Below are 27,018 nucleotides of genomic sequence, written 5' to 3' on the forward strand. Positions count from 1 at the left end.
GATGGACAGCATAGATAACGCATGCATCAATGCGGGGCCCACATGTGTAATGGATTTCAAAATCACATGATTCCTACATGGGACCAAATGCAATTCTATAAGACTAAATGTAATTCCATCCCACTTAATCTCAACCTTTTCGGCCCTCTCCAAATGCAAGATGGAATTGCACATGGCAGTATAATTCTATCCCACCGAATCTCATCTAATACCTTGAGCCAAACACCTTAGGGCCTGTTTGGTCGGGCAGATTGGAAGGGATTGGGAGGGATTGGGAGGGATTAGAAAATAGATCTCGGGATTGACCAGGCGTGCCAAACAGACACGGGATCCTGATCCGGGGATATAGCAATCCCATGGATCTTAAGATAATCCACTGGCATCACCATCATTACCTTTAAATCCCATCCAATCCACCCTAATCCCTTCAAAATTGCCTGGGACATGTTTGGTTCGAAGGATTGAAAGGGATTGGAAGGTTTAATCCTGGAATTGACTGGGCGTGCCAAACATACCGGATGTAGCAGTCCCGGTATATAGCAACCACATAGATCTTGCACCAATCCACTATGCAGCTATCATTACCTTGAAATCCGTGCAATCCACTCTAATACCATCCAATTCCATCCAATCTGCCCAGGCGGTGGGATTAGAAGGGATTAGGTGGAATGGGATTCAAAAAACATAATAATTACCCATGGCAGGGATTGTCCCATGTTGCCATGGGATAAGATTAATGTCATGCTTTGTTGGTAATATGGTGGTACATTGAATGGATATACCCACCATCATTTGAAATTATTGAGAACAACACACATATGTTATATCTAAACCGTTCATTTGTTTTGTAACCTCATTTTATGGCATGTGCCTAAAAATGAGGTAGATCCAAAAAGTTATATGGCCCCAAAGAAGTTTTCAACGGTAAGTATTCAATCCCCGTTGCTTTCTATGGTGGGCTCCACTTGAGCTTTAGATTTACCTAATTTTTTGGCCAATGGTCTAAAATAATCTCGAAAAATGGGTGGACAGTGTAGATATAGCCAACACATCATGGTGGGACCTACACAACTTGCTAACATTAAGTGAAATTAGCACGGGACCCAATGCAATACCATCTAATCTAATTCCACGCTTTTCCATTCTTCCCAAGGAGTGGAATTGGGACGAGATGAATCCCATCCCACCTAATCCCTTCTAATCCCGCTGGGCGTGTTTGGGCGTTGGGATTGGAAGGGATTCGGTGGGATGGGATTCAAAAAACATAGTTACCCTGTTGCCATGGGATAAGAATAATTCTATGCTTTGTTGGTAATCCGGTGGTACATAGAATGGATATACTAACCATCATTCGAAGTTATTGAGAATAACATACATGTGTTATATCTAGACCGTTCATTTGTTTTGTAACCTCATTTTATGGCATGGGCCTAAAAATGAGGTAGATCCAAAACTTATGTAGCCCCATTGAAGTTTTCAACGGTAAGTCTTCAATCCCCGTTGCTTTCTATGGTGGGGTCTACTTGAGCTTTAGATTAACCTGATTTTTTGGCCCATGCTCTAAAATAATCTCAAAAAATGGGTGGACGGTGTGGATCTAACCTACACATCATAGTGGGACCTACCCAACTTGCAAACATGGAGTGAAATTGGCATGGGACCCAATGCAATTCCATCGACAGCTTTTCCATCCACCCCAAACATGGAGTGGAATTGGCACGGGACCAGATGCAATTCCGTCCCACCTAATCCCTTCTAATCCCAGTGCCCAAACACGCCCTTAGGTTTTAAAACATTGTGAATTGGGATATAGAATAGGAGGTGGGCCAAATGCCGCACAATGTAAATCTTATGGCCCACGCTTATATATATATATATATATATATGTATGTATGGGAAAAGGTGCTATGTGCTCGACCTCACGAGTCCGTCCCATGAGGTTGAGCTGTGTGGGCCCCACCGTGATGGATTTCGAACATCTAACCCATCAGTTAGATGCACCATTCCATCGTGGGCCTAGGTCTCAAAAATTAAGTCAATCCGTGACTTTTTGGGCCACACCACATACAGCAGTGGGGAGGGGCCGTGCACCATTAAAACATTCATAATCAGTATTTTCCGCCCACCGAGATGTGGTTTGCAAATCCAGCCCATCCATCATGTGTTACGTGAGCACACGTGCTAGTATATATATATAAACCCGAAAGATCATTTAGATATTGACAGTAACCAGTAAGAATCATTCGCTCAATGCAAGTTTCGTATGGTTGCTAGTATATCAAAAGGATCCATAGGATGGATGGCTCAGATCTTCTGAAAATCTTTTGATGAATTCTGAGTTGCGAAGTAGGCACAACGAACTCATATTTTAATACTTCAGGAAGCTAATGCCTAATAGCGATCCGAAATCGGATTACGTACGGAGTAAATTCTGTTGGGCCAATCGTAAACGTATGTAGCTCATCCACTCCGTCCATCCGTTTTTTCAGCTGATTTTAAGGGTTGAACCCGAATTTTAAATATTTCCAAATCTCAAATGGATCACACCACAGGAAACAGTGGGAATAATGATTTCCACCGTTGAAGCCTTCCTAGGGCACAAAGTATTGTTAATTTGTCATCCAACCTGTTAATAAGATCACAAAGACACCTGTTAATAAGATCACAAAGACATAATGAATGGAAAAACAAATATCAGCTTGATCCAAAACTTCTGTGGCCCTTAAGAAATTTTCAGCAGTAAATGTTCAATTCACACTGTTTCCTGATGTGTGGTCCACACGAGCGTTCCCGCCCCTATTATCTCCACGGTACATGAGGCCGTAGTCTAGTGCGATCATGGCTGATGTTCTGGTGAGCCACCTCATACACAGGCTGCGGCCAAAAGCTCACAGAAATTGAAATTCCCAGACTTTTGATCGTTGTGAAAATTCACCCAAAACGCATAACATCCCTCGTTTCTCTACCCTCCATTTTAAACCGTCCGCTTGCGTGCCCGTGGTTCAATGGCTATGATGAATGGCTAGTTTTGACTTTCGGGCTACGGCCAGTGGATGTCGTCACCGACTTGATCAATAATCCAAATCGTTCCATCAACCAAAATAACTGCCGTACGTAGGGCGGAGATGCAAGAGACGGGCACGCAACAATCTCTAAAATGGCACGCGAGCATTGGAGGAAACCAAATTAGTCAAAGGGTTGACTGGAATTAAGATGCTGCAGAATACAAGGCATCCACATGAAAAAGTAACGTGGCCCATGTGCCATCAGCAGTAATGTTTTATGTCTGAGCTTTGCTAATACAGCTCATGTACATACCACACATGTGCCAGCATACCACGATAGGTCAAAGATCCAATCCATTCGTCAGGAGAAGACCACTACAATGATGACCCAGAGTAAGAATTACGTTGATCTACTGAGCAGGTGGGCCACAGTTTTAAAAAAATACAAAAAATAAAAATAAAAATAACCAGGCTGGAGTTGTCTAATCCGTTTTCCTGTTTATAATATTAGGGTCCACCAGCTGAGTGGACCAGATTTATTTTTGTTAAAACATCTACCAGTGCGGACCAACCTGATGGATGGATTGGATATCACACCTATGTGCTCTGGTGGCACATGTGTCGCATGTAGGTGAGCTGTGTTGCACACGCGTGTGGGCTTAGCAAACTCTCTTATAATAAGAGACATTATTATTAATTAATTAATTAAAGAGATTTCGGCAGAGGTTTGTTTGATTCCAGCTTGTCTACGAGTAGATTCCAATCCTTTTCAGTTGCTTGCATTCCCACTCCATTCCAACGAGGTTAGCTAGCAGCCTCCCATGTGGACCTTCATACATGGCTGTACACGATCCGGGCCTTCTTACCATTGGCGCAAAATATCAGGACGGTCCACTCATCAGGTTGGCCATTGCAAAGTTTCTTAAGCCGTCCTTTGGTTTTTATAAGGTGGACTGCCAATGAGTGGGCTGGGCTGCCTTATGAGCAAGTCACATATCCGTCCGTTTCTCTGACGTGTAAGGGTGCGTTGAGGCCCCACAGTTTAAGGCCACCGTATCCACTGCTAGGATGGTATATCTGATGTAGAGCAGGCTGCGGGAACTTTCATGTCTACAATGGAATGGAAAAGACCCGATCAAATGCAAAAGTTATCAAGACAGTCAAAACCTTAACATAGACATATTTCGTAAATTAAAATGAGTTACTCTACGTATTATATATGATTTTGGGATAGGACCGTTACTTTATCCAACTAACCTGGCTATGTCAGGTTGTCCATGCCAAATTTGCGAGATTCCATCATATTAATCTGAATTCCATGTTTAATTCCGTTTTTACTATAAATAGTAAGTTATAATAAACAAGTGCTGGTTATCATGTATAGCACCAATGAGATGGACAGTCAGGATCCATTGCTTTGCTTGCCACATGTCAGGTAACAGGCGACGGATGCCCCTTTTAATCCAATGTGACGAAACTGAAACCTTAAAACCTCCACTATAATCAAGTTAAAGTTGAGATTAGGAGGAAGTAATCAAACAAACGCACAGCTTGGTATAAGATAAGAGAAGATTCTTCCCCGATATATGATTGCGATGTAATCCTAATTTTGGCCTAATCCCAAAAAATAAAATAAAAGTAAAAATAAAAAATCAAAGTTATGAGATTTTGACAAAAGAGAGAACAAAAGCCCTGTACATGGGATGAAATGATGTGACTCAAACCTCTCCCGTGGCACTGTGTGCGAGATCCAGGCCTTTCATCTGTTGGCCCCCACCTTGCATACATACGCGATCAGGTTGAAAGTTAATCTTCGGTCAGGCCAATACATATTAGAAATCAAAATATTTAATATATAACTACTGTTAATTAAAATACGATGAATTCATTTTTCGGTGCCTGTCAAGAATGACCTAAAATTTTAATATTTGTTACATTAAGGCAACATAAGTTTGCAATAAAGTCAAAATTTTAAAACAAAATAAGTTTTCCAATAATATCCCGAGAAAAACCTCAGAAATTATAAACCTCACGATGAATTTCTTTGCTGAAAAATTGCCGAGAGAAAGAGATTTGTCACTATACTAGCCTCAGGATGATAAATGGTGGCAAACGTACCAACCTAGCACGTGGGCAGCATTCATGACAATGGGCTAATCATGAGGTGTGCCATTGAGCACATACCCTCATTTATTAGGTGGGCCATCCCACTCATCGGGTGGGGCAAATCTGCAGGAGGAAAATGGACAGCTAGAAAATCACCAGCAGCCAATTTTCTACTATTATGGAAAGAGGGGATGAGACTGGACTTTAAAGATCGGGCACGTTCGCGTTGAAAGCAGATACTGCACACGTGCGAGGTGTAAATGTCTCCCGTCCTGCCCTCCAGTCTCCTCTCTTCGGGAGCCGTAGGTAAGATCCCGTTCTCACCCAAGACGGTGGGGGCCTTACCGTGGGGCCACCTTGATGTATGTATGTATTATGCATCTACGCCGTCCATCCATCTCTCCCAATCATTTTAGGTATTATCCCAAAAATGAAGCAGATAAAATTATGACGTGGACCATATCATAAGAAACAGCGGTGATTGACTGTCTTACCACTAAAAGCTTCTTAGGGTGTAACTTAATGTTTTCTTAGTGGTTATTTACCATCCAATCTGTTGATAAGGTGAGTAAGCATGGATGAAAGGAAAAAACAATTATCAGATTGATACAAAACTTTCATGGCACATTAATGGCCAATCATCACTGTTCGATATGACATGGGCTACTTGATAATTGGATATGTACCATTTTTAGATTCATAAAATGATACGGAAAAATGGATGGACAGCGTGGAGACATATAGTACTTTTAGGGCTCCATGGTATGAGTCTCACCATCTTGGGTGAGGCATGTGTTGGTACATGGAGTTTGAAAACCATTATGACAAAATAAATTTAAATTAAGAATAAGAGAAAATCTAGTATAGAGGTATTATTTCTAAAAGAGTTGTGATTATTGAGTTTTAAACTTAATTGGTGCGACCTTTAGGATTGAAAAGATACAACCTTTCAAAATGAAAAATATGAAAGAGTGCAACCCTTTAGACTTATTAAAAAGACACATTGGTAAGCATATGTGCACCTATGACCACAACCACAACCCATTCTGATGGAAATTTTTGAAACACTAAATTATTTTAAAATAATTTAAAATACAACAATCATTCGTATGTTGTAAAATTTATGATATTTTAGGTTAAGACAGAAGTAATTCGAGCTCGCGTACAGTGAGTGCACCGTTAAAACCGAATCATAGTCATTGTATCCTGGAAGTTGATTGCTCTGAAAATTTATTACACTTAGAACATTATCTAAGAGAAGTAAATTTGATTTCAAGCCGAGTGACTCACGTCACGCCTAGACTTTTAACGGACCAATAAATTTTTTATTTTCTCTTTTTAATTTTAATTTTATTTTATCTAAATAGGTTTCCAAACTCTATATCCCATAGCACGTGGTTGGTGTCTCACCTAATCCGATCTCTTCCTTTTAAACCTCACTGGCTTCTTATTTATCGCCTGTACTTGCAACCGGAGCCACCGCAATATAAACTCAATGGGCCCTCTGGCAACGTTTAAATGGCATGTACTCTATTCATCGATTTCTTCACCTCATGGTAGGCAGCGAGCCCAAGAACGAAACAGATCCGGATTGAGACGCCCACCATTGAAGCCTTCGTAGGGCCCACCGTGATATGTATATATACAATCAAACCTTTTTACAAGGTGATTCCCCACACGGATTAAAGGCAAGCAAAAACATCAACCGGATCAAGAACTTTTGGAAAGCCTTGAGAAGGTTTCAATGACGGGCGCCATAATCCCTACTGGCCCACTGGAGTTTGCATCTGCCTGGTTTTTTAATGCGGATTGCAACAGCTAGCAGCCACCTACAGGACGGTGCTCTGTGGGCCCTACCAGATTTAAATCTCAAGGGGTCCACTGGAAACCGTGGTGATTGAACGCCTTGTGTTAAAAACTTCTTAGGAGTCACGAAAGTTTTAGATCAGTTTTTGTATTTTCGTTTATCCACGTCTGTATGACCTGATGACACGTTGGATAGCAAATAAACATTACAGCGGGATTAGGAAGTTTTTAATGGTTGGCCCACCTGAGATTTGAATCTGCCTTTCCTTTTTTATCTCATGCTTTAAAATAATGATCCAAAATGGATGGACGGAGTGGATTAAATACATACATCATTTTGGGGCCCACAGAGGACCGTCCAGTAGCCACTCCCTATCATCAGTCAATATGCAATCCGCGTCCCTGATTTTTGGGCTCACGTCAGCTGGCGAAACCGGTAAACAAGCTGCATGCCATACAGACATCGGACATCACCGTGGCCGGACAGAGAGTTCTGATGGGCGAGCTCCTGTAATAGGTGTTGTAGTAAATTTGCTTCCGAACGGCTCGGATCTAACGAGGAAAAGGTCCATTTATCGGTTAGTCGTGAATCAACGGCGAAGCCCATGAGATGCACGGTTCGGAACACCGCGAGCCCTTTGCACGTTACCCGCGGCTGCGGATTACCTGCGCGCCTTCAGATTGCGTGCAGATATGGCACGTGTATGATGATCCGGACCAGGCATCCTGAGGCTCAGCTGTTGGTTGGTTGTTAAGCATTTTTGGTAATGGCGACTAGACGATCTTAGCCATCTAATAAATGGACACTTACCTCGATAATTAGGAGCAGTTGCTGATTTGTCTTTTAGTATTTGATTGTATCTAAGAATTAACTGGCTGAAATGGTCCCAACATTGTAATTTTTGTACCATAGTTCGTTCACCGTTGGAAATACTAAATGGACGGTTCTCATCCCATCCAAATGTGTCACATTTTCGAAATGATATGGATGCACGTAAAATGTCGTGTCTCCATGGTCACGCATGCGCTTCCGTTGCGAAGAATGGAGTCGCCAAACCAAACGTCAGTTGCTGCTGATGCATCAGAGCAATGATTTGATGCAACTACTTATAATTGCATCTGCCACATACATTTAATTCAAGATAAAGTGATAAACCGTTCATATTATGGTTTCCAACCTAGATGCATCTATAATTAACAATTACTGTTATTTAATAATCTAAAAACTAGACTGATGGACATTTATTGGACGGTTGGAAATGAAAAAATGTGGATCATCTTATTTCAATAAACAAGTGTCCTTGGATCAGAGGTTGAGATTTTTCAAATCAATCTGATTTTTGGACCGGAACTTAGAGACAGTGGCTTCCAAATTTTAGTCCGTTTAATATGAATTAATATATTCCACATGTATCATTTCTACGTGCCTTGGTATCAAGCATCATGTGCAGCCAGAGTATTAAGCGCAAGGACTGAGAAAGAAAAATGTTTGCTAAATGCACACATGTGCGAGACGTACACATCCACATGCGGACATTGTGTCAAAATTTGACACGTGTGTGAGATCTGAGCGTTCCATCAGGTGATCTACAATGCTTACATCTTCTCGTTTAAAAATTAAGCTATTTCACAACTCAGGTGGGCCAAAGCATATCAGAACACATGAATGGCTACAAAAGTATACGAAACCATCAATTCACTTTGTAGTTGTGGTCCACCCGAAGAGTGAAATTGTCTGCTTTTTAGAAATTATTTCAAAATTTAGGGAAGGCTCAGATCTCACACACATGCTTAATATTTGTATGCGTATAGGTGCGTACGTATCCACCCAACTTGTTTTTAAAATGTACGGTTTTTTCCTCATTATCTTCTCTTATTTATTAAAATGTCCGCTTGGTAGTCGCTCCATATATCAAGGTTTCTAACCAAGCTGCACTTCCTACGCCCGCGTAGAATCCGGACCGTTTGTCTTTGGAGTCATTGCAGATGGTTGTATGACTCAGATTCTCACTGATAGAACAATCTTAACCATCCTATCAATGGACCTTGTTTTGGATTCATGTCCTTGTTTTACCCATCTACATGTTTTCTAGGCATCGAAGCATCCCTGGTGGGGCCCGCTGAATGTACATTAGAGGTCGTGGTTTAGGAATTACCAGACGCCGCATGTGTAGCGCCGGACTTTTGCCGTTGTGAGAAACCGTCTCTTTTGGGGATTTGACTTCTCTTAAGTGGAATTACCGGCTGCTAAAACTACATACGAGAAAAGGTTTATGCGCCGACATAGCATGATGATTCATACACATGCAGTGAGAAGTTGTACATGAGACTCACTGGGAATCAAATATAAACCGTCCAAATCGTGGGCCACACTTTTGATTGGGTTTTTAATCAAAATCTACTGGATTAAGGTCCCAATGTACTGCACGAATCAAATAACTTCCACTCTACAGATTCCATGGAGAGAACAAAGACAAATACGCAGAAAGAGGAGGCACGAGCTATGGCGCTAGCCATTGCCCGCTAAAAGCTAACCACTTATCCGGTGGGCTCACCGACAGTGAAGAAAACCAACCCTTGTTAGGTGGGCTGGCTCTCCTTTCAGGAAGCGGATTGCGTGTAGCACCCGCCACAGGGATATTCCCGTGGCCCGTGATCTGTGGAGCCCACTATGATGTAGGTGTTTTATCCACCCCGTTCATCCATTCTCCAGCTCCTTTTAGGGCGTGATCCAAAAACTAATGGAGATCCAAAGTTGAAGTGAAGCACATCGTAAAAACGGTGGGCATTGAGTGCCTACGGTTGAAAACTTCTTGGAAGATATAAAAGTTTTGGATCATGCTTATGTTTGTGTGTTCCCTTCATTCAAGTATGCATGACCTTGCGAATAAATTGAATGCAAATAAAACATCATATGGACCTTAGGAGATTTTCAATAGTGGCCATTGAATCTCTGTTATTTTCTGTGGTGTGGAACACATGCATTTTGGATTTGAGTTATTTTTTGGTTCATGCCCTAAAATGATCTTTCAAAATGGATGGACGGACGGTGTAGATAAAATATGTACAATAAAGTTAGCCCCACAGAACTTGATAATTGGATCTATTTCAATTTTGAGTTAATACTCTTAACATAATTTAAATAGACACATAATACATATGTAAAGTCAGGCCCTATGGTAAGCGCTGCACCATCTCAGGTGAGGCACAGGACCTCACCTCATCTGCTCTCCCACCATTTCTGTCTTGCCAGCCCTCCTCAATCACATGCCACATCATGTAACGCCCTGTAAATCGGGGGTCGCGCATACGCTCAACTCCCGAGTTTCCGAGAGTCACTTATAACCGATTTTCATTAATGTGCATTTAATCCGGTTTAGTTGTGCAGCCTAGAGTTTCCTGGAACATGAATACAATCACACAAGTCTACTGAAATGAGAGAGATCAACATATATCTATATATATGCCCAAAAGAATAAAAGGGTCATACATGACGCCACCCAACAAATCACAAAAAAAAATAGTAAGCCAAAAGAATAGAGCTGAGCCCACTGCTCAGCGATCCAACGCCCCATCTACAGATTCGATGAGGTCCCGCCCATTAGCTGAGAGTAAGAGAACTCGTCCTCCTTCTCAAAGTTCCCATCGCCAAGCTCCTCCAGCCCTGAGTCACCTGCATTTATGAATGGGTCTGGTTGGTGTTTTAAAACACCGTCCCAAACTGGGAGTAAGTGATCAACTCAATGGGTGCTATAAATCTTAAGTTATCACAGGCATCAATTATAATATGATTTTAATGAAAAACAGTCAGTCATAACATCTAACTAATTTTATTAATGCGCATGCATGCATGATGATATGATGCATGCCCTTGCCACAATGCTCCCTCGAGCGACTCCATCTAACGATCGCGTATGACAACACTCCCTTAGAGCGACCTCGACTGCCGAGTCGCCACCCTAACTAGTGCGATGCAATGCGATCGTGTTAGCTGAGTTATTAATTAAGTCCATTCATCCAGCAGATTGGGGAATCTGGTACACCCCACGTATCAATGCCCTAAACTGGTTGCAAGGTCAAGACCTCCCAATGCGTGAGGCCGAGACCCCGCGGTCCATGATCCCGTCGGGTTCCTCATCCCCGACTTCAAGCACATGAGGAGTGCCGAGAGAAAGGGATCGCTTGCGGTCACTACGGAGTGGTGTGGTACCCCAGCGTAAGCCGACGGCTCGGACACAGTGTCCCATTCCACCCTACCTAGCTCACGAGGCTGTGGACCAATTTCACGCGGGTTATTAATGGGCTACAACGGTGGTAGGGTGGATCAGGTTCCATACAAAGGTAAGCAAATAGGGTTAACAAACAAGGTTGGTCAGACAGTAGGCTAGACCGCACGAGTCAGGCAAGTGTGAGACGAGAGACATCGGGCACAAATGACCCATGTAGTCGAACTACAGCCACCAGAACACACCTGTCCAAACCCACAGGTCTAGCTATAGCATAGTCCTACCGATGGGACTACTGTCTCTCATCATGTTCCCGACCAACCCATTAGAATAGTGGTGATCCATAACGTGCCAACTTTTCAGATTATCAACTGACATAACAAAATCATATTCTCATGCATCTCAACCATACAAACGAATACTCCTACCAAGCGAATAAATATTATCAAGAAACAAGGTGCGTGTGAGTTTGTGAGGAAGTTAAGCACTTCCTCCAACTAAAGAAATCATGAGCACAATGGTAGTAATCATTTACCCAATAAAGCACACATATGAGAGAAATGAATCAACAACCATGAACAAAATATCATCCATACATAATTTCATGTGAGAGGCAAGATCCACACCAATTTGAGAGCTAAGCATGCAAATCTATAAAATTCCTAAGATTTCTCTAGACTTTTCAAATATAGCATCCAAGCAATCAAAATTATTAAACTCATATTAAAATTGGTGTTAGGCCACTTAAGAATAATAGTCCGCACCTTCGGATTTGTAGAAGGCGTGAGATCGACCTAGGAGCGTGGATCTTTGAGGTTGAATGGCCGGAATCCCTAAAACATACGTTTGTATGTTAAAACCCCATGTAAATCTTTTCTCTACTCATAGGTTTCAAGAAAAAGGGATGAATGATCTTACCTAAACGATCATGGAACGAATGGTGTGATTGTGGTGGAGAGTTTCTTCTTGGAGAAGAGGTAGGGAGTTATGGAATTTGATTCCCTTGGGCCCCACCTCGATCTAGGGTCCACACAAGCTCTTTCTTCACTCACTCTTTCTTCTCCTTTACTCTCTTACTCTCCCTTTTCTCCTTGGTGGTTGTGGTGAATGGGAGAGTTATGAGAGAGCTAGGGTTTATTCCCTAGACTTGGGCCCTTTGGCCTTAAGTTCCCACATTTGCCCAAACTAGCCTTCTAGGGCTCCCTATTGAAGTTGGGGTGTCCCTAATGCCTCCTTGGCCACCAAATTCAGTGTTTAGGTGTCTTATGGCCCGATTAGGGCCCGTGTAAAATTTGGGGACAAATGGATGAACGGATATAGGGTCTGAGTCAATGGTTCCGATCTTTAAATGGCCCTATGGGGTCCGTTCGAGTGATTGGAGTGATTCTGGTGGCCCTCTGGCTATGAAATTCATATGATAGTTGCTCCATGGCCCGATGAAGGGCCATGCAAAATTTGGGGACGATCGGATCTGGGGTTTGATCGTATGGATCCGATTTGTGATCAACGGTCACCGTTCCCCGATCGGGTCCCAGAGTTCGTGGATGGGTGTAGAAAATTTTATTAGACCTTCACCGAAAATGTAGAAGAGATCTGACGGCTGGATAGCCTGGTATCTCGATTTTATTTGCGAGTCCCAGATTCCGATCTTGGCATTAGTGAGGTGCATTTAGTCAGTGCCAGATCTCATTTCTGGGAGTCCACTGGGTCCGTAATCCGCGATGGACCACAAGCCCAGTGAGATATATGGTTCCCTATATTTTTATAATTTTTCGACCTTCCTGCGTCGCGGTATAGCTCGTACGACTGTTGCTAAGTGCAGACGAGTCATCTGGCTTGACGGCCCGCACCGGGTCCCATCATGGCCCGTCTGATTTATTCAAATGGGCTAATCATAGGTTAATTAGCTTGTGATACCCCACTGCGAATGGTTTAAATGAATAGTCCTATGGAAAATCCTACGTGGACGTCCAAGGACACTGTGCTGGTTGAACGGGATGTTACACATCATCCTTGGCCACACTTTTTTCATTTGCTACTAGCTACGTAATTAGCAAATGTCAATTATTACTAGAAGGGTAATGGATGGGTAAAAGGGCACGGATTAGGTTGGACAGGGTGGGTAAGGCCCTGATTGTGGGGCCCACATTAATGTATGTCTTGTATATTCATGTTGTTGGTTTGTTTTTATGGATAATTTAAAGGTGTGGTATCTAAAATGATGTATGTCAAAATCTAAGGTGAAGAACGCCGCAATCAAATAAAGGTGATTGAATGCCCACCATTAAAAACTTCTTAAAGACCATAGTAATGTTTATTTGACATCTAACCACATAGACCTCGACAAGGGGCAAAAACAAATGACAGACCAAAGCTTTTTTGGCCCCGAGAAGTTTTTAACGATAAGAATTCAATTCATTTTGTGTGGTCCACCTAACATTTGGATATGCTACATTTTTTGAAACGTGCCCTAAAATGATTTGAAAAAACGGATAAATGGCATGTTTATATAGTACATATGCCAAGGTGTGCCCCCCACATGAGGACGTCATTCACTTTGGGCGTGTTTGGATCACGTCAAATCCGAGTAATATGATGAACGGTAAAAACAGTAATCATTACCGACTCCTCTTTCAAGTACTTTCATTGGTTAAATATATAATTTTTTTCATATATATCTTATATTTAAATCATTTATCTATTTTGCAATGTGACTATAGGGATTCAACACTAGTGAAGACTTTAAAAAATTTTCAATGACGAACATCCAATCCCTACTTGTTAAGTGGTCCATTTTGAAATTGTATCTACCTCTTTTCTATCCCATTACATAAAATGATCATACAAGATGAGTTGACTATGTGAATATAGCACAAACATCGTGGTGGGGCCCACAAAATTATGCCACAACTGCCATTGGCCCATTCATGCCAGGCTGAGATTCGAACGGATTTCAAAGGAATCAAGTGGCAGTAATGATATGAGATTTATCCTACATTATTTCCTTAGTTTCCAGTAATCCAAACACGCCCCCTTAGCTGTTACCCACTCCTTACCTAAACTGAGCCCTCGGTGGCGAACTGATCAATCACGTACAAGCTACTGCATCACTGCGCAAATTTTCAGCCACATAAAATCACCTGACGTGGTGGGGGATTTAAAATATTATTTTCTTCTGAATCTTTTTGGTTGAAAACACATTGCAGTGCTCTTGCTGTGCAGGCTGAAATAGGTAATCAGTTCTCAGATATGGTAATCCAGGATAATTCCAACCGTCTGATTTGTGGCCTGCTGATATACGGTTATGAAGAGAAACACTGATCGTTAGATTTTCAAATCTGTGAGATTTTGGAAAATGATTCATCCAGTGGGATGCAACGGATCCATGGTCTGGATCACGGGGATACGGGCCCCACTTGTGAGAATAGAAAATCGGCATATAATGTTGACAACCAATGGTTGTGTATCTTATTACTCGTAAGAGCATGAGATCCACCGTCGAAACATGTCCACTGGGCCATCATGGAAAACATGAAAGTAAAGCGCTGATACGAGAGATGTGCCTCTCGACAGCTTGGAAGGGTTGGTGGATTCAATCATGACCAACGAACGAGGACCCATGAGATAAAATTATCCTATTTCACGTTATTACATCCCTCTCACACGTGTACAAGAAAGGTCCCTTAGCTCACGCCAAGGCATCCACCCATGAGTCCGCATGGAGTGCCGATAAGATGATTGGAGCAATCCTTGCTACGGAGAGCACCCAGCACCTTATGGGAGCTTGAACTGGGAACGCTTTCGGAAAAAATTAGGATGGTAGACGCTTCCTTTTTATGCCTTTTTTGTTCCTGATGATCGAAAACTTACGTCATGAAGGAAGATTTTTAGGATATGGAAAGAAGATTTTGGACAAAAATATTTTTTGATTTTTAGGTTAAAGTAACTGAAAAAAATAGAGGTATTTTCATTTTTATTGGTTCGTCCGTACGAATGGAGGTTTAGTTTGGTAAGGTAGGTTTTGTTCGGATTAAATAAAAAAAGGTAGATGATAGGTCACATATATGATAAAAAATTACCCATACTTTGAATTCTAAATCACAAATTAAGATAATTTAATCTTAATTATAATATGCATTGGACCTTAATAATAAAAATACACTAAAGTTTTGTAATATATTTATAAAAATTTAAATTTATTAACTAAATTAATTATAATATCTTTAAATAGTACACATATGTAATATTTGATAGAATTATTGTGATAAGTGGATTGAAATACGTACTTTAAGGTGATAAAAATTTTGGACTCAAGCATACTGCAAGTACCGTATATATGAGTGGCTTAGGGACTGTCTGGGAGCCTAGATTTGAAACCCCTTATATTTGAAATCTTACTATCGTGTTTCACACCCTAAATTGGTAACCAACTTTAATCTAAAAGTAGATATGCATGGTATATTTACATAGGCTTGAATTTAATTACTAAATCAACTTTAATATATCTAATTAGTGGCGTATGTAATGTTTAGCACAATAGTTGTAATAAACCTGATGAAATATATGATTTGCCAGAAAATGATAAAATTTCAAGTCTTGGATGAGCCACAAGTATAAGATCATGTTTGAGTAACCAACCAATAATTTTTAACAATTGATTTACATGGATAATGTTTGGATGGTGTTGATCATCATATTAAAGTAATTATATATAATGATGCAATTAATAGTCCAATTATTTTTGGATATCATTAGTGGGCCATATGCCCAATAGAATAATAGTCTAGTGACACATGTTACAAATGCAACTATTGAAAGAATTTTAGGTGTAATTCAAGTTCTTACCATGGATTTGAAACCCCCTCCTTAAGGGGATTTGAAACCAACTGGATTTGAAACCTCCAATTACTTTATGCTGCCAAACAACAAGAGACTTGAAATCCTCTCAATTCCCCTTAAATCTAGGGTGCCAAACAACCTCTTATTGTTTTTTAACTAGTGATTTACATGGCTAATGTTTGAAATATTCAATTATTCTAATAATTTTATTTCAGCGATGCAACCAATAATGTTGTTGTTTTCAAATATCAACGACATGCCATGTGTAAGTTGAATTAAGTAGCTTAGCAACACCTTTGTTATTTAATTGACTTTTCTACCTTTGAAAAAAAATATAAATATATATTTAATTATCAATTATAATAAAAGAGAGAGATTTCTGAACATAAAAAAACTGTAAATTTTAAATGCCTTTAATTGAAAATGTTACTGAATCTATGCTGCCAAGTAACTTTTGGATCCCAAATACACTTGAATCCATGCTTGCCAAACAGCTCCCGAGATAGACAAAAATATAACAATACTGAAAAGTCGATCCTGTTTCTCTACATCTTAATAGAACGCTAACGGTCGAAACTTCTATTTCGGTCCAATTCAGTTGAACTTATCCATGGCCAAAACCATGAGATGAGCGATGCAGATCATCCAATCATGTCTGCATGTGAGCCCATGGTTCCATGCCTGCGTATAGATGGGTAAACCTGAGTCGCGGTTCAACCAACCCAAATTGACCAGGGGTTTTGTTATCCGCGGCCTGATGCATTGTACCTTGAATACGGGTGAATCCAGCCACCGTACACGTGTCATGCACCTCAGATAAGAGCCACTCAAACGGTGCATTCCACCGTAGCATGATGGTAACTGATCGAGTGTGGTGGACATTTAATACATGAGGAAAACGAAAGGTACTGAATGTAACCATTCCGACAAAAAGATGTAAAAACGAGGACAAGATTTCCCAACCGAATTCGAGTAACCTGAAAGTCCGACCATTTCAAAATTATGCAGCCTCACGAGGATCTGAGACCCAAGTCGGTGGAATTTTCAGAAGATCATACCCGTCTATCAGGTACGTTGCCTAATAATAACCATGGAATCCAAAAATAATGATGATTTGACCCTCATGTGGACCACACAACAGGACACAGTCTGGATGGGATGCCCACCAATAGTTTCGTGTAAAGCCTATCGTGGCCCACATGAGTGTTGAATCAGCCTGACTTTGGGCTCACGAACAAACAAGGAGAAATGTCACTGAGGGACGGGTTGGATTTGATGCACGTTGGTAGGTTTCACCCACGATAGAGTGAGTAACCCCGACAGTTCCCTGGGACCGGATCAGGTGAGACCCCGGCCCCACCCAAGAAGGTTCGTCGCTTACCGTATGGCCTACCTTGCTGTATGTATGATTTATCCATGCTGTCCATCTGTTTTTCCATACTATATTTGGGCATTAAACCAAAAAATGAAGCAGATTTAATTGTCAGGTGGACCATACCTTAGGAAACAGGGGTGATTGAAAGTCCTACTATTAAAAACTTCTTAGGGCACTTATTAATGTTTCTGTAGTGTTTATTTGCATTCCAATCTGTTGTTAAGGTCACGTAATCCTAGAAGAAGGGAAAAAAAATCATCTTGATCTAAAACTCTCATGGTCCATTAATGGTCAATCAACACTGTTTCCTCTAGTACGGTCCACATGATAATTGGATCTGCTTCATTCTTGTCATAATACACTAAAATAATCTTTAAAAAACATATGGGCGGAGTGGATACATTATACATACATCAATGTGGGCTCCACGGTAAGGGCCGCACCGTCATGGGTGAGTCTGGGTCGCACTTAATAGGCTCCCGTAGGTACACGGGCGTTCTCCGCATCGGAACTCAAAAGATAAATTTTCATATTCTGGCAGACTAGGGTGGATGGTACTTAGTCACTTACAAATTCCACATGCGGCACAAAAATAATTCAAATCAAAACTCTCCAATTTATGAGTCCCAGTCTAGATGTACTATTGAAGACAGCATTATGCTTATTTATTTATCTATCCATTGGATTAGTGGACACCTATTGGAGGGTTAAAATTGAAAAAATCCATTTGTCCTAATTCAACAAAAAAAGCGTCTAAAAATCAACTTTGGGATTGCTCAAACAAACTGAATTTCGGAATGTGACTAATGGACAACGATTTCAACAATTAAATCGGTTTAATTTGAGTTAATCGTCCACGTATATAATTATTAAGTGGCCACCATTCATACACAAAAATTCAAATAACCTTATGACTTACCCGTAGACTCGCATGAGCTTCACGATGAGATCATGGGTTCGAGCAACAGTCGTGTAGCGTGAGTGCGCGTGCGCGTGAAAGAATAAAATCAAATAACATCCAGAACGCCGTAATTCTCCGAAGCACCGGTTGAACGCAGAGCGTACAACACCTGAGCTCCGTAGGCCTACCGTGTTGTTTATATGAAATCCACTCCATCCATCGTGTATCTCCCTTGATTTTAGGCCTGAAGGAAAAAAATTATCGAGATCTTCATGTGGGCCGTGCTACATGAACAATGGAGAGGAGACGCCAACCATAGATTTATGCGTGGGTCCTACCATGGTTTTACATTCCATCTGATCCATTCATATGATGTGCTTCACTAGGTTGGACTTACTAGTTAAAAATCAGCCTGATCCAATATATGGTGGGAACAACGTAGAAACAAGGAGGTTTTAGGAGTGATTTTATATTTCTCCGAATGGTGTGGCCCACTTAGGAAATGGATCAATCGTATTTTTGGGTTGTACAGTTAAAACAGAAAAATTCACCTGATGGACAGAGAGGATGAAATAGTCAACATACAGTGAGCCACACGGTGCCTAATTGTATTAGCTGTTGCGTGAAACCGGTGTTGGAGAGGATTCCTTTCGACCTAACCCAACCTTACCAGGAGGAGGGCCCACTATAATCTCAGTGCCACGTAAGCTCTCAGTCAATGGGAAGCTCCAAATGAGAGAGCTGTCCCCGATGAAATGAAAGACAGATTTCTGTTCGCGGACGGGTATATAACCTTACCCATTTCCTCTCCCTCCTGCTCATTTTTTTACTGCTATCCGTTAGAGAGAGAGAGAGAGCTGCAGAAACCCTAGTTGTGGTTGTTTGAGAGCTTTAATGGCGATTTCCTGGCTGTCTGCTGCCATTTCTATAATCTCTCCTGCTTAGAAATGGTGGAAATGCCGCCTCTTCTCCGCTTTTCGCTCTCTCCTCACATGCAAAATCTTCCTATTTCTGCGGAGAACTGCTTTTCTTTTCCGTCATATCGTGGAATGATATGATTATTCAATTTCTCCGCATTGGATGCTGTTTTCGCAAGCAAAAACCGGTCAGAGAAGTCATTTCTTTTTTCTGTTTATGAGGAGAGTCATTCCTACAAAGTAGAAGAAAACGCATCTTTTTCTTTTCTTTTCTTTTCTTTCAAGCTTTTGGAAACCGCTCGGAAATGCTGGTTTCGGTGTATTTTTGCTTGATTTTGTGTTCAAGAAGTTTCAAAACCGCTTCGGGATTTGGAATTCCTGTTTCGTTTTCTGCTCTTAGACGCTTAGATCTCGGTTTTTGACGAAGGCTTGTGGTAAAGCACTCGATCTTCGACGAAAATCGAAGCACACTGCTTCGTCTTTGACTAGATCTACAAAAGCAAGCCTGTTTTTGAGTTCTTACTGAATCGCTTGGTTTCGACGATCTGTAAAAGGTAAAAGGAAAAGGCAAATTAAAGAAATGCTCTTCTTTTGACTGAAACAGCCGATTTAAAGCCTGCCAGCGCGATCTTTGAGAGAAGTCTCTCTGGAACGGCTCGTCTTTTCATGAAAATGCCCCGAAATCGGTAGTTTTTACCGCCTCTTCTTCGGTTTCGATTCAAAATCTCGTGGATTGAGAGAGAGAGAGAGAGAGAGAGAGAGAGGGAACTCCGTCTCTGCCGCGGATTTCAGTGAAATGGAAGCTTCCTTCATTTTCTCTGCGATTTTTCTTCTCTTGTCACTTTCGTCGCGATTGCTTGCCGATCCGGTCGAAGACAAACAAGCTCTGCTCGATTTCATCGTCAATCTCCCTCACGGCCGCAATCTCAACTGGAACGAGAACTCCCTTGTCTGCCATAACTGGACCGGAGTCACCTGCAGCCCTGATAACTCGCGCGTGGTAGCCGTCCGTTTGCCTGGTGTTGGATTAAATGGCAGGATCCCTCCTAACACTCTCGGCCGTTTATCGGCGCTCCAAATCCTGAGCCTTAGATCCAACGGCCTGACTGGCCCTTTCCCTTCAGATTTAAGCAGAATCAAAACCCTGACTCTGCTCTACCTTCAGTTCAACAACTTCTCTGGCCCCCTGCCTCTGGATTTCTCTGTTTGGAAGAATCTAACCATCGTCAATCTCTCCTTCAACTCCTTCAATGGAAGCATCCCTTCGTCGATCTCGAATCTCACAATGCTCACTTCTTTAAGCTTCGCAAACAACTTGCTTTCGGGTGAAATCCCTGATTTCAATCTCCCGAATTTGCAGCAGTTGGATTTAGCTAATAACAGTCTCACTGGCAGCGTGCCGAAGTCTCTCAAGAGGTTCCCTAATTCGTCATTTGCTGGTAACAACAATCTTTCCTTAGTAATTCCTCCAGTTTCACTTTCACCCACAAATCCTCCTGTTTCCACACCATTGCCAAGCCCGAGAAAAACTAGAAAACTTGGGGAATCGGCAATACTGGGAATTATAGTAGGTGGTTGCGCTGTTGCATTTCTTGCATGTGCGGTTTTGCTGATTGTATGTTGCTCCAAGAGGAAATATGAAAAAGGGGCCTCCGGCAAGTTGCGTAAGGGTGAGAGATCACCAGAGAAGGTGGTAGCAAGTAGCCAAGATGAAAATAATAGGCTGGTTTTCTTTGAAGGGTGTAGTTATGCATTTGATTTAGAGGATTTGTTGAGGGCTTCTGCCGAGGTGCTCGGGAAGGGGACGTTTGGGACAGCATATAAGGCAGTCTTGGAAGATGCTACCACAGTGGTGGTGAAGAGGTTGAAGGAGGTGGGTGTTGGAAAGAGGGAGTTTGAGCAGCAGATGGAAATTGTGGGGAGAATTCGGCATGAGAATGTTGTTGAGCTAAGGGCGTATTACTATTCAAAGGATGAGAAGCTCATGGTCTATGATTACTACACCCTTGGGAGTGTCTCCTCACTATTACACGGTATGATACTACTTCCTAATCTGCCTGTTCTGGACTAGTTTAGTAGTTTCATACTAATAGAAAATTGAATTATACTTTAATTTGCTATTTTTATCTGAGTGATGTTTCTTGACAATGAGCAGATGACCAAATATTTTGCCTTGAAATCTTACATGGTATGCTGTATCGCCATCAGGGGTTGCATGTTAGTTTTGTGGATCTTATGATCCTTTCTTTTTCCATGTCAGGAGATTGCATTGTTGGTTGTTTTTAATGTGCATAATAAGGTTAGGCTTGAAGTTGTATCTGCAACTTTTACAAAAGTGCCAGCCAACCCCACAACCTGCCCTTGGGAGGGGAACAACAACTGTAAATGGCTGCTAATACCCTGTAGGCTGAGGAGCAAAAGCAGGAATCCACCTGAGGAGGTGCTCGCATCAGATTAGCTACTTGGTGAGGCAACAGCTTACCAAGGCGATGATCAGTAGCTGGTCCAAGAGGATGATTTTTATTTTATTTAATTAATTAATTAATTTATTTTTAAGGATTCAGTCTATGCTATCTCTGCAATCTATTTCAGCTGCTATCAATGTGCTTGCTATTTTTATATTGTTTGAAAATAGATTTAACACTGCCTTTTTGCTGTTGTTTTGATATGGTTACGACCATACTCTTAGTTGTTTCATAGGATTAAACTCTAGTTTATGGGTACTGTTGGATAGAAGGTTATGGGCATTTTTGAATTTCGAGGAAACGATCGAAGTCGAGGAATTACTCAAAATGAAAATGATGTGCTGTTATATTATGTCTTTGTCAATAACCCGAAAAACCATGTATGTTCTATTGATGTGTGCTTCAGTTCTTAGACATGCCAAGTTGGAATTTATGCAAGAACTTCTAAATGACTCATTTGCACTTTTGATGAAATGCTAAAACAAACAGTATGGTCCACCCTAGCACCAAGAAATTTCTATCCATTGTATAACTCACACCAGAGAATCCCACTCCTCCCTCTCTCATGTATGACCTCCTCTCGCTTGTATTTGCATCTATGATACTAGGATCCTTTGAAAGCTGGAGTACCCAAGTGGATTACAAGCACTCTGATCCTGGCTGGGGTCTCCCTTCTCCAACACTCGAATTTTTACTCTTACCAGGGTTTTGAACTCTAGGCCTCGTTGGAAACTAGACTAATACTAATTCGGATTTGGGGACAAGCTGAACCTATGAACATTGGGGAATTACTTTCACACTATTCTAATTTGAGTTGTAACCAGCCTTGCCAAACCAGTACCTGATCATTTGGCTTTCAAACTTTAGGAGGATCTTCCATACTAAATACCCTTACTTGTCCTTGTGTAACATAGAAATTTGCAGTAGTTTTGTGTCTCGGATGAGTCCCGTGTGACTAGTCTGAGTCGACTTGGATTTGGTTAGACCTGATCCAGTTCGATACAATGAGTCATCTGGACAAGTCACCCCTGACAAGGTCGAGTCGGCCGATTTCACCCCCGACTCTGGTGAGTTTGGACTCAACTTCAGATTGGACGAGTCGGGTTCAAGTTGCAGAGTCTTTTAACCATGATATTCACCATCTGCTTTTCCATCAGGACAGCTCATTTATTCATTCAATTTTAATCATGTAGTTCTTTCCATTTCTGCATCTCTATTTATATAGAAGTTGCTAAATGATTTATGCCTAGATATAATTAAAATATAAACGCAAAATCGTATAGTATCATTTTATACAAACACTTCATGGTTGCTTCAACATGTTAGATTTTTAGGATTTACACGTCCTCACTTCAGCTCTCACTTCGTGCAACTAAATGCACCATTTTCCTTGCTACTCTTATTACTATCTACTCTACGATCTCCTCTTCCTTTATTTCTGAATTAAAATTTTTGTAGTTTTGAACTTGCTATGACACATTCAGAAAATTTTGCAGTGCAAAGATTAGGATTATGCACCTTGTTTAGTGACCTTAAGCAGTTTGAAGCTGTAGGCATTTCTTAATTGTTAGGAAATGATTATAATATGTTTGTATGATTGTCACATTTGAGAAGCTCTGCTTCCAAATTCTATTCTTTGTTATCAAGTTCTGAGTATTGAATTGGTTTGGGGAATCATAAGAGAGTCAGCTGAATTGAATCGTTAAAATGGATTGTTAATTTTAAGATTATTTAAAATATAGGAAATACGTGAGGATTTGGAAATTTAAGTTATGACCAATTCAACCTTAAAGTCAAACCTATGACATCTGATAACATTTCTATATTGTAGTGACTCGCATCAGGACATTCTGAATAAACCTGCCTTTCAGATAGACCATCATCACCCCACCACCACCACCATTGCCTTGTTCCAACTATTTGGGGCCTGGCTTTAAGAACCATAACTTCAAATGTGAGTCGGCCAAGTTTGAGAGCTTTTTACCAGTGGTGGACCTCATGGCAACTGCTTCAAGCACATTTAATATCTCCTTTTTTGCCCTGCCAACCTCACCCTGCATATTATCGTCTCTTCATTCCGTCCAGCATGTCATTTAACTTGATGTTTCTCTCTATGAAGCTCTATGATATCTGCCCCTCACATATATGCAACTGATGCACGTATATGTTCCTGGATGCTTCCAATTGCAAATCTGTACACTTTGAAAAGGCAGCATCTTAACCTTGTCGGGAGAGAAGATGAACACTATAAGAAAGCTGTAGGTTACAGATGGACTTATTAGGCAATTAATGAAGTGGATGGATCTGTAGAGCATGGCATGGCTTGTTATTTGTTGCCAGGGAAGAAAGCATGCAATATTTTTAAGGGAATGGTTCTGTAAATATGATTGGACATGGAAAGGTAATCTTACATAAAACATTTAGGAAATGAAATAGATTCGTTCTTAACAAAGTAGGAATTTACAATGTAACTTAAAATCATTCTTTCTTACCAAAGTAGGAAATTACAATGTAACTAAGATCAAATTCTCAAAGCACTATGTCTACACATCAACAGCGCATAGAGAAGCAAATTCTGTCAGTGTACCGAGATTTGTGTCAATGACTGTCCAGATGTTTCTCAATCCAATCCGAATAAGTTTTCTTGTTAATTATAACCGTACATTAGAGAAATTAGACTCTTGTAGTGATCTGTGAATTGGGTTCTGAATTTCCGTAAGAACAGAAGTAGAAATAAGACCATTATTGAGAAATACTAGGGTGTGATACATGAGGTAAGAGTGAAGATGTGAATCACAGCATGTGTACGAGATCCAGGCCATGTGTCAGAACAGGCTCAGTTTGAATATGCCCCATCGCAATATCCCAGTGGGTCCACTCCTCAGGTGTGGAAAATGTGTTGAGCATAGAACATTGGTTATTTTCTTTCTAATCATCCATTTTTCTGATACTAGTGTGGGCCACCTGATGGCCTGATTGATGATCGACCGTATTCTCATGGTCGACCCCACCTAATTATTGGCTTCCATATCACTGATGGGTGTGGCACTGGCACACCCAAACGGATGAAGGCCTGACTGTAGTTTTCTCTCAGATTGGTCCAATGTTTACATTTTTACTGATTCAACAGTTTCTTTCTGGCTGATATTCTGCTTTCTTGCAGGTAAAAGACGTGAGGACAGGATCCCACTAGACTGGGACACCCGCCTGAGAATTGCTCTAGGGACAGCGAGGGGTGTCGCCTACATCCATGCAGAGAACTCGGGAAAGCTTGTCCATGGGAACATAAAATCCTCAAACATCTTCCTCAACTCCCGCCAGTACGGCTGTGTATCCGATCTCGGCCTTACAACCCTAATGAACCCGGCGGCTCCTCTGTCTCGGGCCATTGGGTACCGGGCCCCAGAAGTGGTTGACACCCGAAAAGCATCGCAGGCCTCTGATGTCTACAGCGTCGGTGTCCTACTCCTTGAGCTCCTCACCGGGAAGTCTCCTGTTCAGACCTCTGCAGGGGAAGAGGTGATGCACTTGGTCCGCTGGGTGCAATCCGTGGTCCGTGAGGAGTGGACGGCGGAAGTGTTTGATGTGGAGCTGATGAGGTATCCGAACATAGAGGAGGAGCTCGTGGAGATGCTGCAGATAGCTATGGCTTGCGTGGTGAGGATGCCAGAGCAGAGGCCGAAGATGGCAAACATTGTGAAGATGATCGAGGATGTCAGGCGGGTTGACACTGGGAACCGCCCCTCCTCCGAAGCCAAATCAGACGAATCAAGTGGCCAAACACCACGAGTTCGAGCAGGCGAATCCTCCACCCGACCCAAGAACCGGCCTTCCTCAGAAGTCAAATCGGATGTGTCAAGCGGCCAAACACCACCCGTCCTGGCAGGCGAATCCTCCTCCCCACAATGAGCCAATGCTGGTGTATCTCTCATGTCTGTATTTTATTTTATTTTTTAATATTTTAGTATGTCGGCCTGTATGGATGCTCTAGGCAGCGTCAATCTTCTTCTTCATCCTCTGGTGATTCGTGACAAGGTATCCTTATCGGCCGGCACACTATGGACTGTCAGTCCTGGCATCGTCTTGATGCCATACAAAATCCGAAGGTTTGATCTGATATCTCATCCTTGTGAAATCCGGCATATGTATCATTGGTAATTTGTTTTGCTGTTGTTTTTTATTTTATTTTATTTTTTTTCCATCAAAGCAGTGGCCGAGTCTCTCTCTCTCTCTCTTCCTCTCTCTTACATTAAAGATCTCCCTGGAATAGACGGGAGAGCGGATTGATATTTAAAAGCCGCCTCCCCGACCAGTCTGGCGCCGTCCGTCAACCCATTTACCATACTTGCACGTCAATGGAGAGTCCGGATGGTCCAGGTCTTGTCTCGTTCTCATGTGCCTAACCAATATGTCAAACTGCAGTTATATGATACACTCAGGCACTATTGACGCTTGATATTCAGGCACTTGGAAATTGTACACGCGGCATGCACTAACTCAAGGTAAACCTCTGGTGACATCCATATTTTCAATATACATAGGTATTTTCAATATACACCCATCCCATAGGCAGATTATTAAATAGGCGTAATTTTCTTTCTTTTTTGATCGTGCATCTAAAACTGGAACCACACTTCTCTTCACAGCTTTATTGGAATTTACTTGTATGCAATATCAATCGTCTGCTTTGTCATAACATGATTGAAACGTATGGAACTTACAAGGGACATGGATTCCTTGTAACCAAGGCTATATGAATCCATGTGTAACAATGATGTGGTTTAGTAAAAGGAGTAAGGTATGTGTCAGATGTGGGACTCACAATAAAAAGAAGATAGCCATCCAGTTCAGCTCTCTTGTTGCTGTCTGGTAGCAACACCTGCTGCTGAGCCTGGGGAACATTGTTGTTATCTCCCAACCATAAAAATCCAATTGATGATGTTTTCGGCCCAAATACAAATTAAGATGCAAGGATATCATTGTCAAGAACCAAACCAGTACGCCAAAAGCCTCAGGACTGATGAAACTTATCAAAGCTAGGGCCTTAAATCATTGGCATTGGAACACATCCCCATGCCATGCAGCTGCACTGATGGCACTTTCTGGTTTATTTCCCGGTCATACGTTTCCACCTTGGGGCAGCTTTCACTCTAGTCCACATTGCCCTTTCCAAAGGTCACCCCCTCCTGCGGTTCCCATCTACAACGGCTCACTCCACAGCAGCACCCACTCTAGCTTATGTCTAATCATAACACTTTCCACCTTGTACTGGCTTCCGCTCTAGTGTAGGTTGTCCTTTCTGCCGGTCAACCCTACAAAGAGCGGATGTCTAGTGATGGTGCCCTCTTGGGCCGCACTCATTCTGGCCTATGTTCAAG

General features: G+C 41.6%; 1 protein-coding gene across 2 annotated transcripts; it reads left to right on the forward strand.

Annotated features, from left to right (window-relative positions):
- The first annotated feature begins 19,073 nt into the window (after positions 1-19,073).
- On the forward strand, positions 19,074-25,839 carry LOC131241289 (probable inactive receptor kinase At4g23740). 2 transcript variants are annotated; one of them, XM_058240073.1, is made up of 3 exons: positions 19,074-19,363; positions 19,780-21,208; positions 24,804-25,839. In XM_058240073.1, the coding sequence occupies exons 2-3, from the start codon at positions 19,972-19,974 to the stop codon at positions 25,547-25,549; spliced, it is 1,983 nt and encodes a 660-aa protein (XP_058096056.1). In that variant the 5' UTR covers positions 19,074-19,363; positions 19,780-19,971; the 3' UTR covers positions 25,550-25,839. The 2 variants fall into 2 exon arrangements, with proteins under 2 accessions (XP_058096056.1, XP_058096055.1); XM_058240072.1 differs by having other exon boundaries at positions 19,074-21,208.
- Positions 25,840-27,018: the final 1,179 nt, after the last annotated feature.

Source organism: Magnolia sinica, chromosome 3 (genome assembly GCF_029962835.1).
Source record: "Magnolia sinica isolate HGM2019 chromosome 3, MsV1, whole genome shotgun sequence".
Taxonomy (NCBI): domain Eukaryota; kingdom Viridiplantae; phylum Streptophyta; class Magnoliopsida; order Magnoliales; family Magnoliaceae; genus Magnolia; species Magnolia sinica.

What these genes read in the sequence shown, in the direction of transcription:
- LOC131241289 (XM_058240072.1), top strand. Translation starts at nt 19,972, where the DNA reads ATGGAAGCTTCCTTCATTTTCTCTGCGATTTTTCTTCTCTTGTCACTT. An exon ending in TGTCTCCTCACTATTACACG is followed by an intron (nt 21,209 to 24,803) that starts GTATGATACTAC and finishes GCTTTCTTGCAG; the next exon opens with GTAAAAGACGTGAGGACAGG.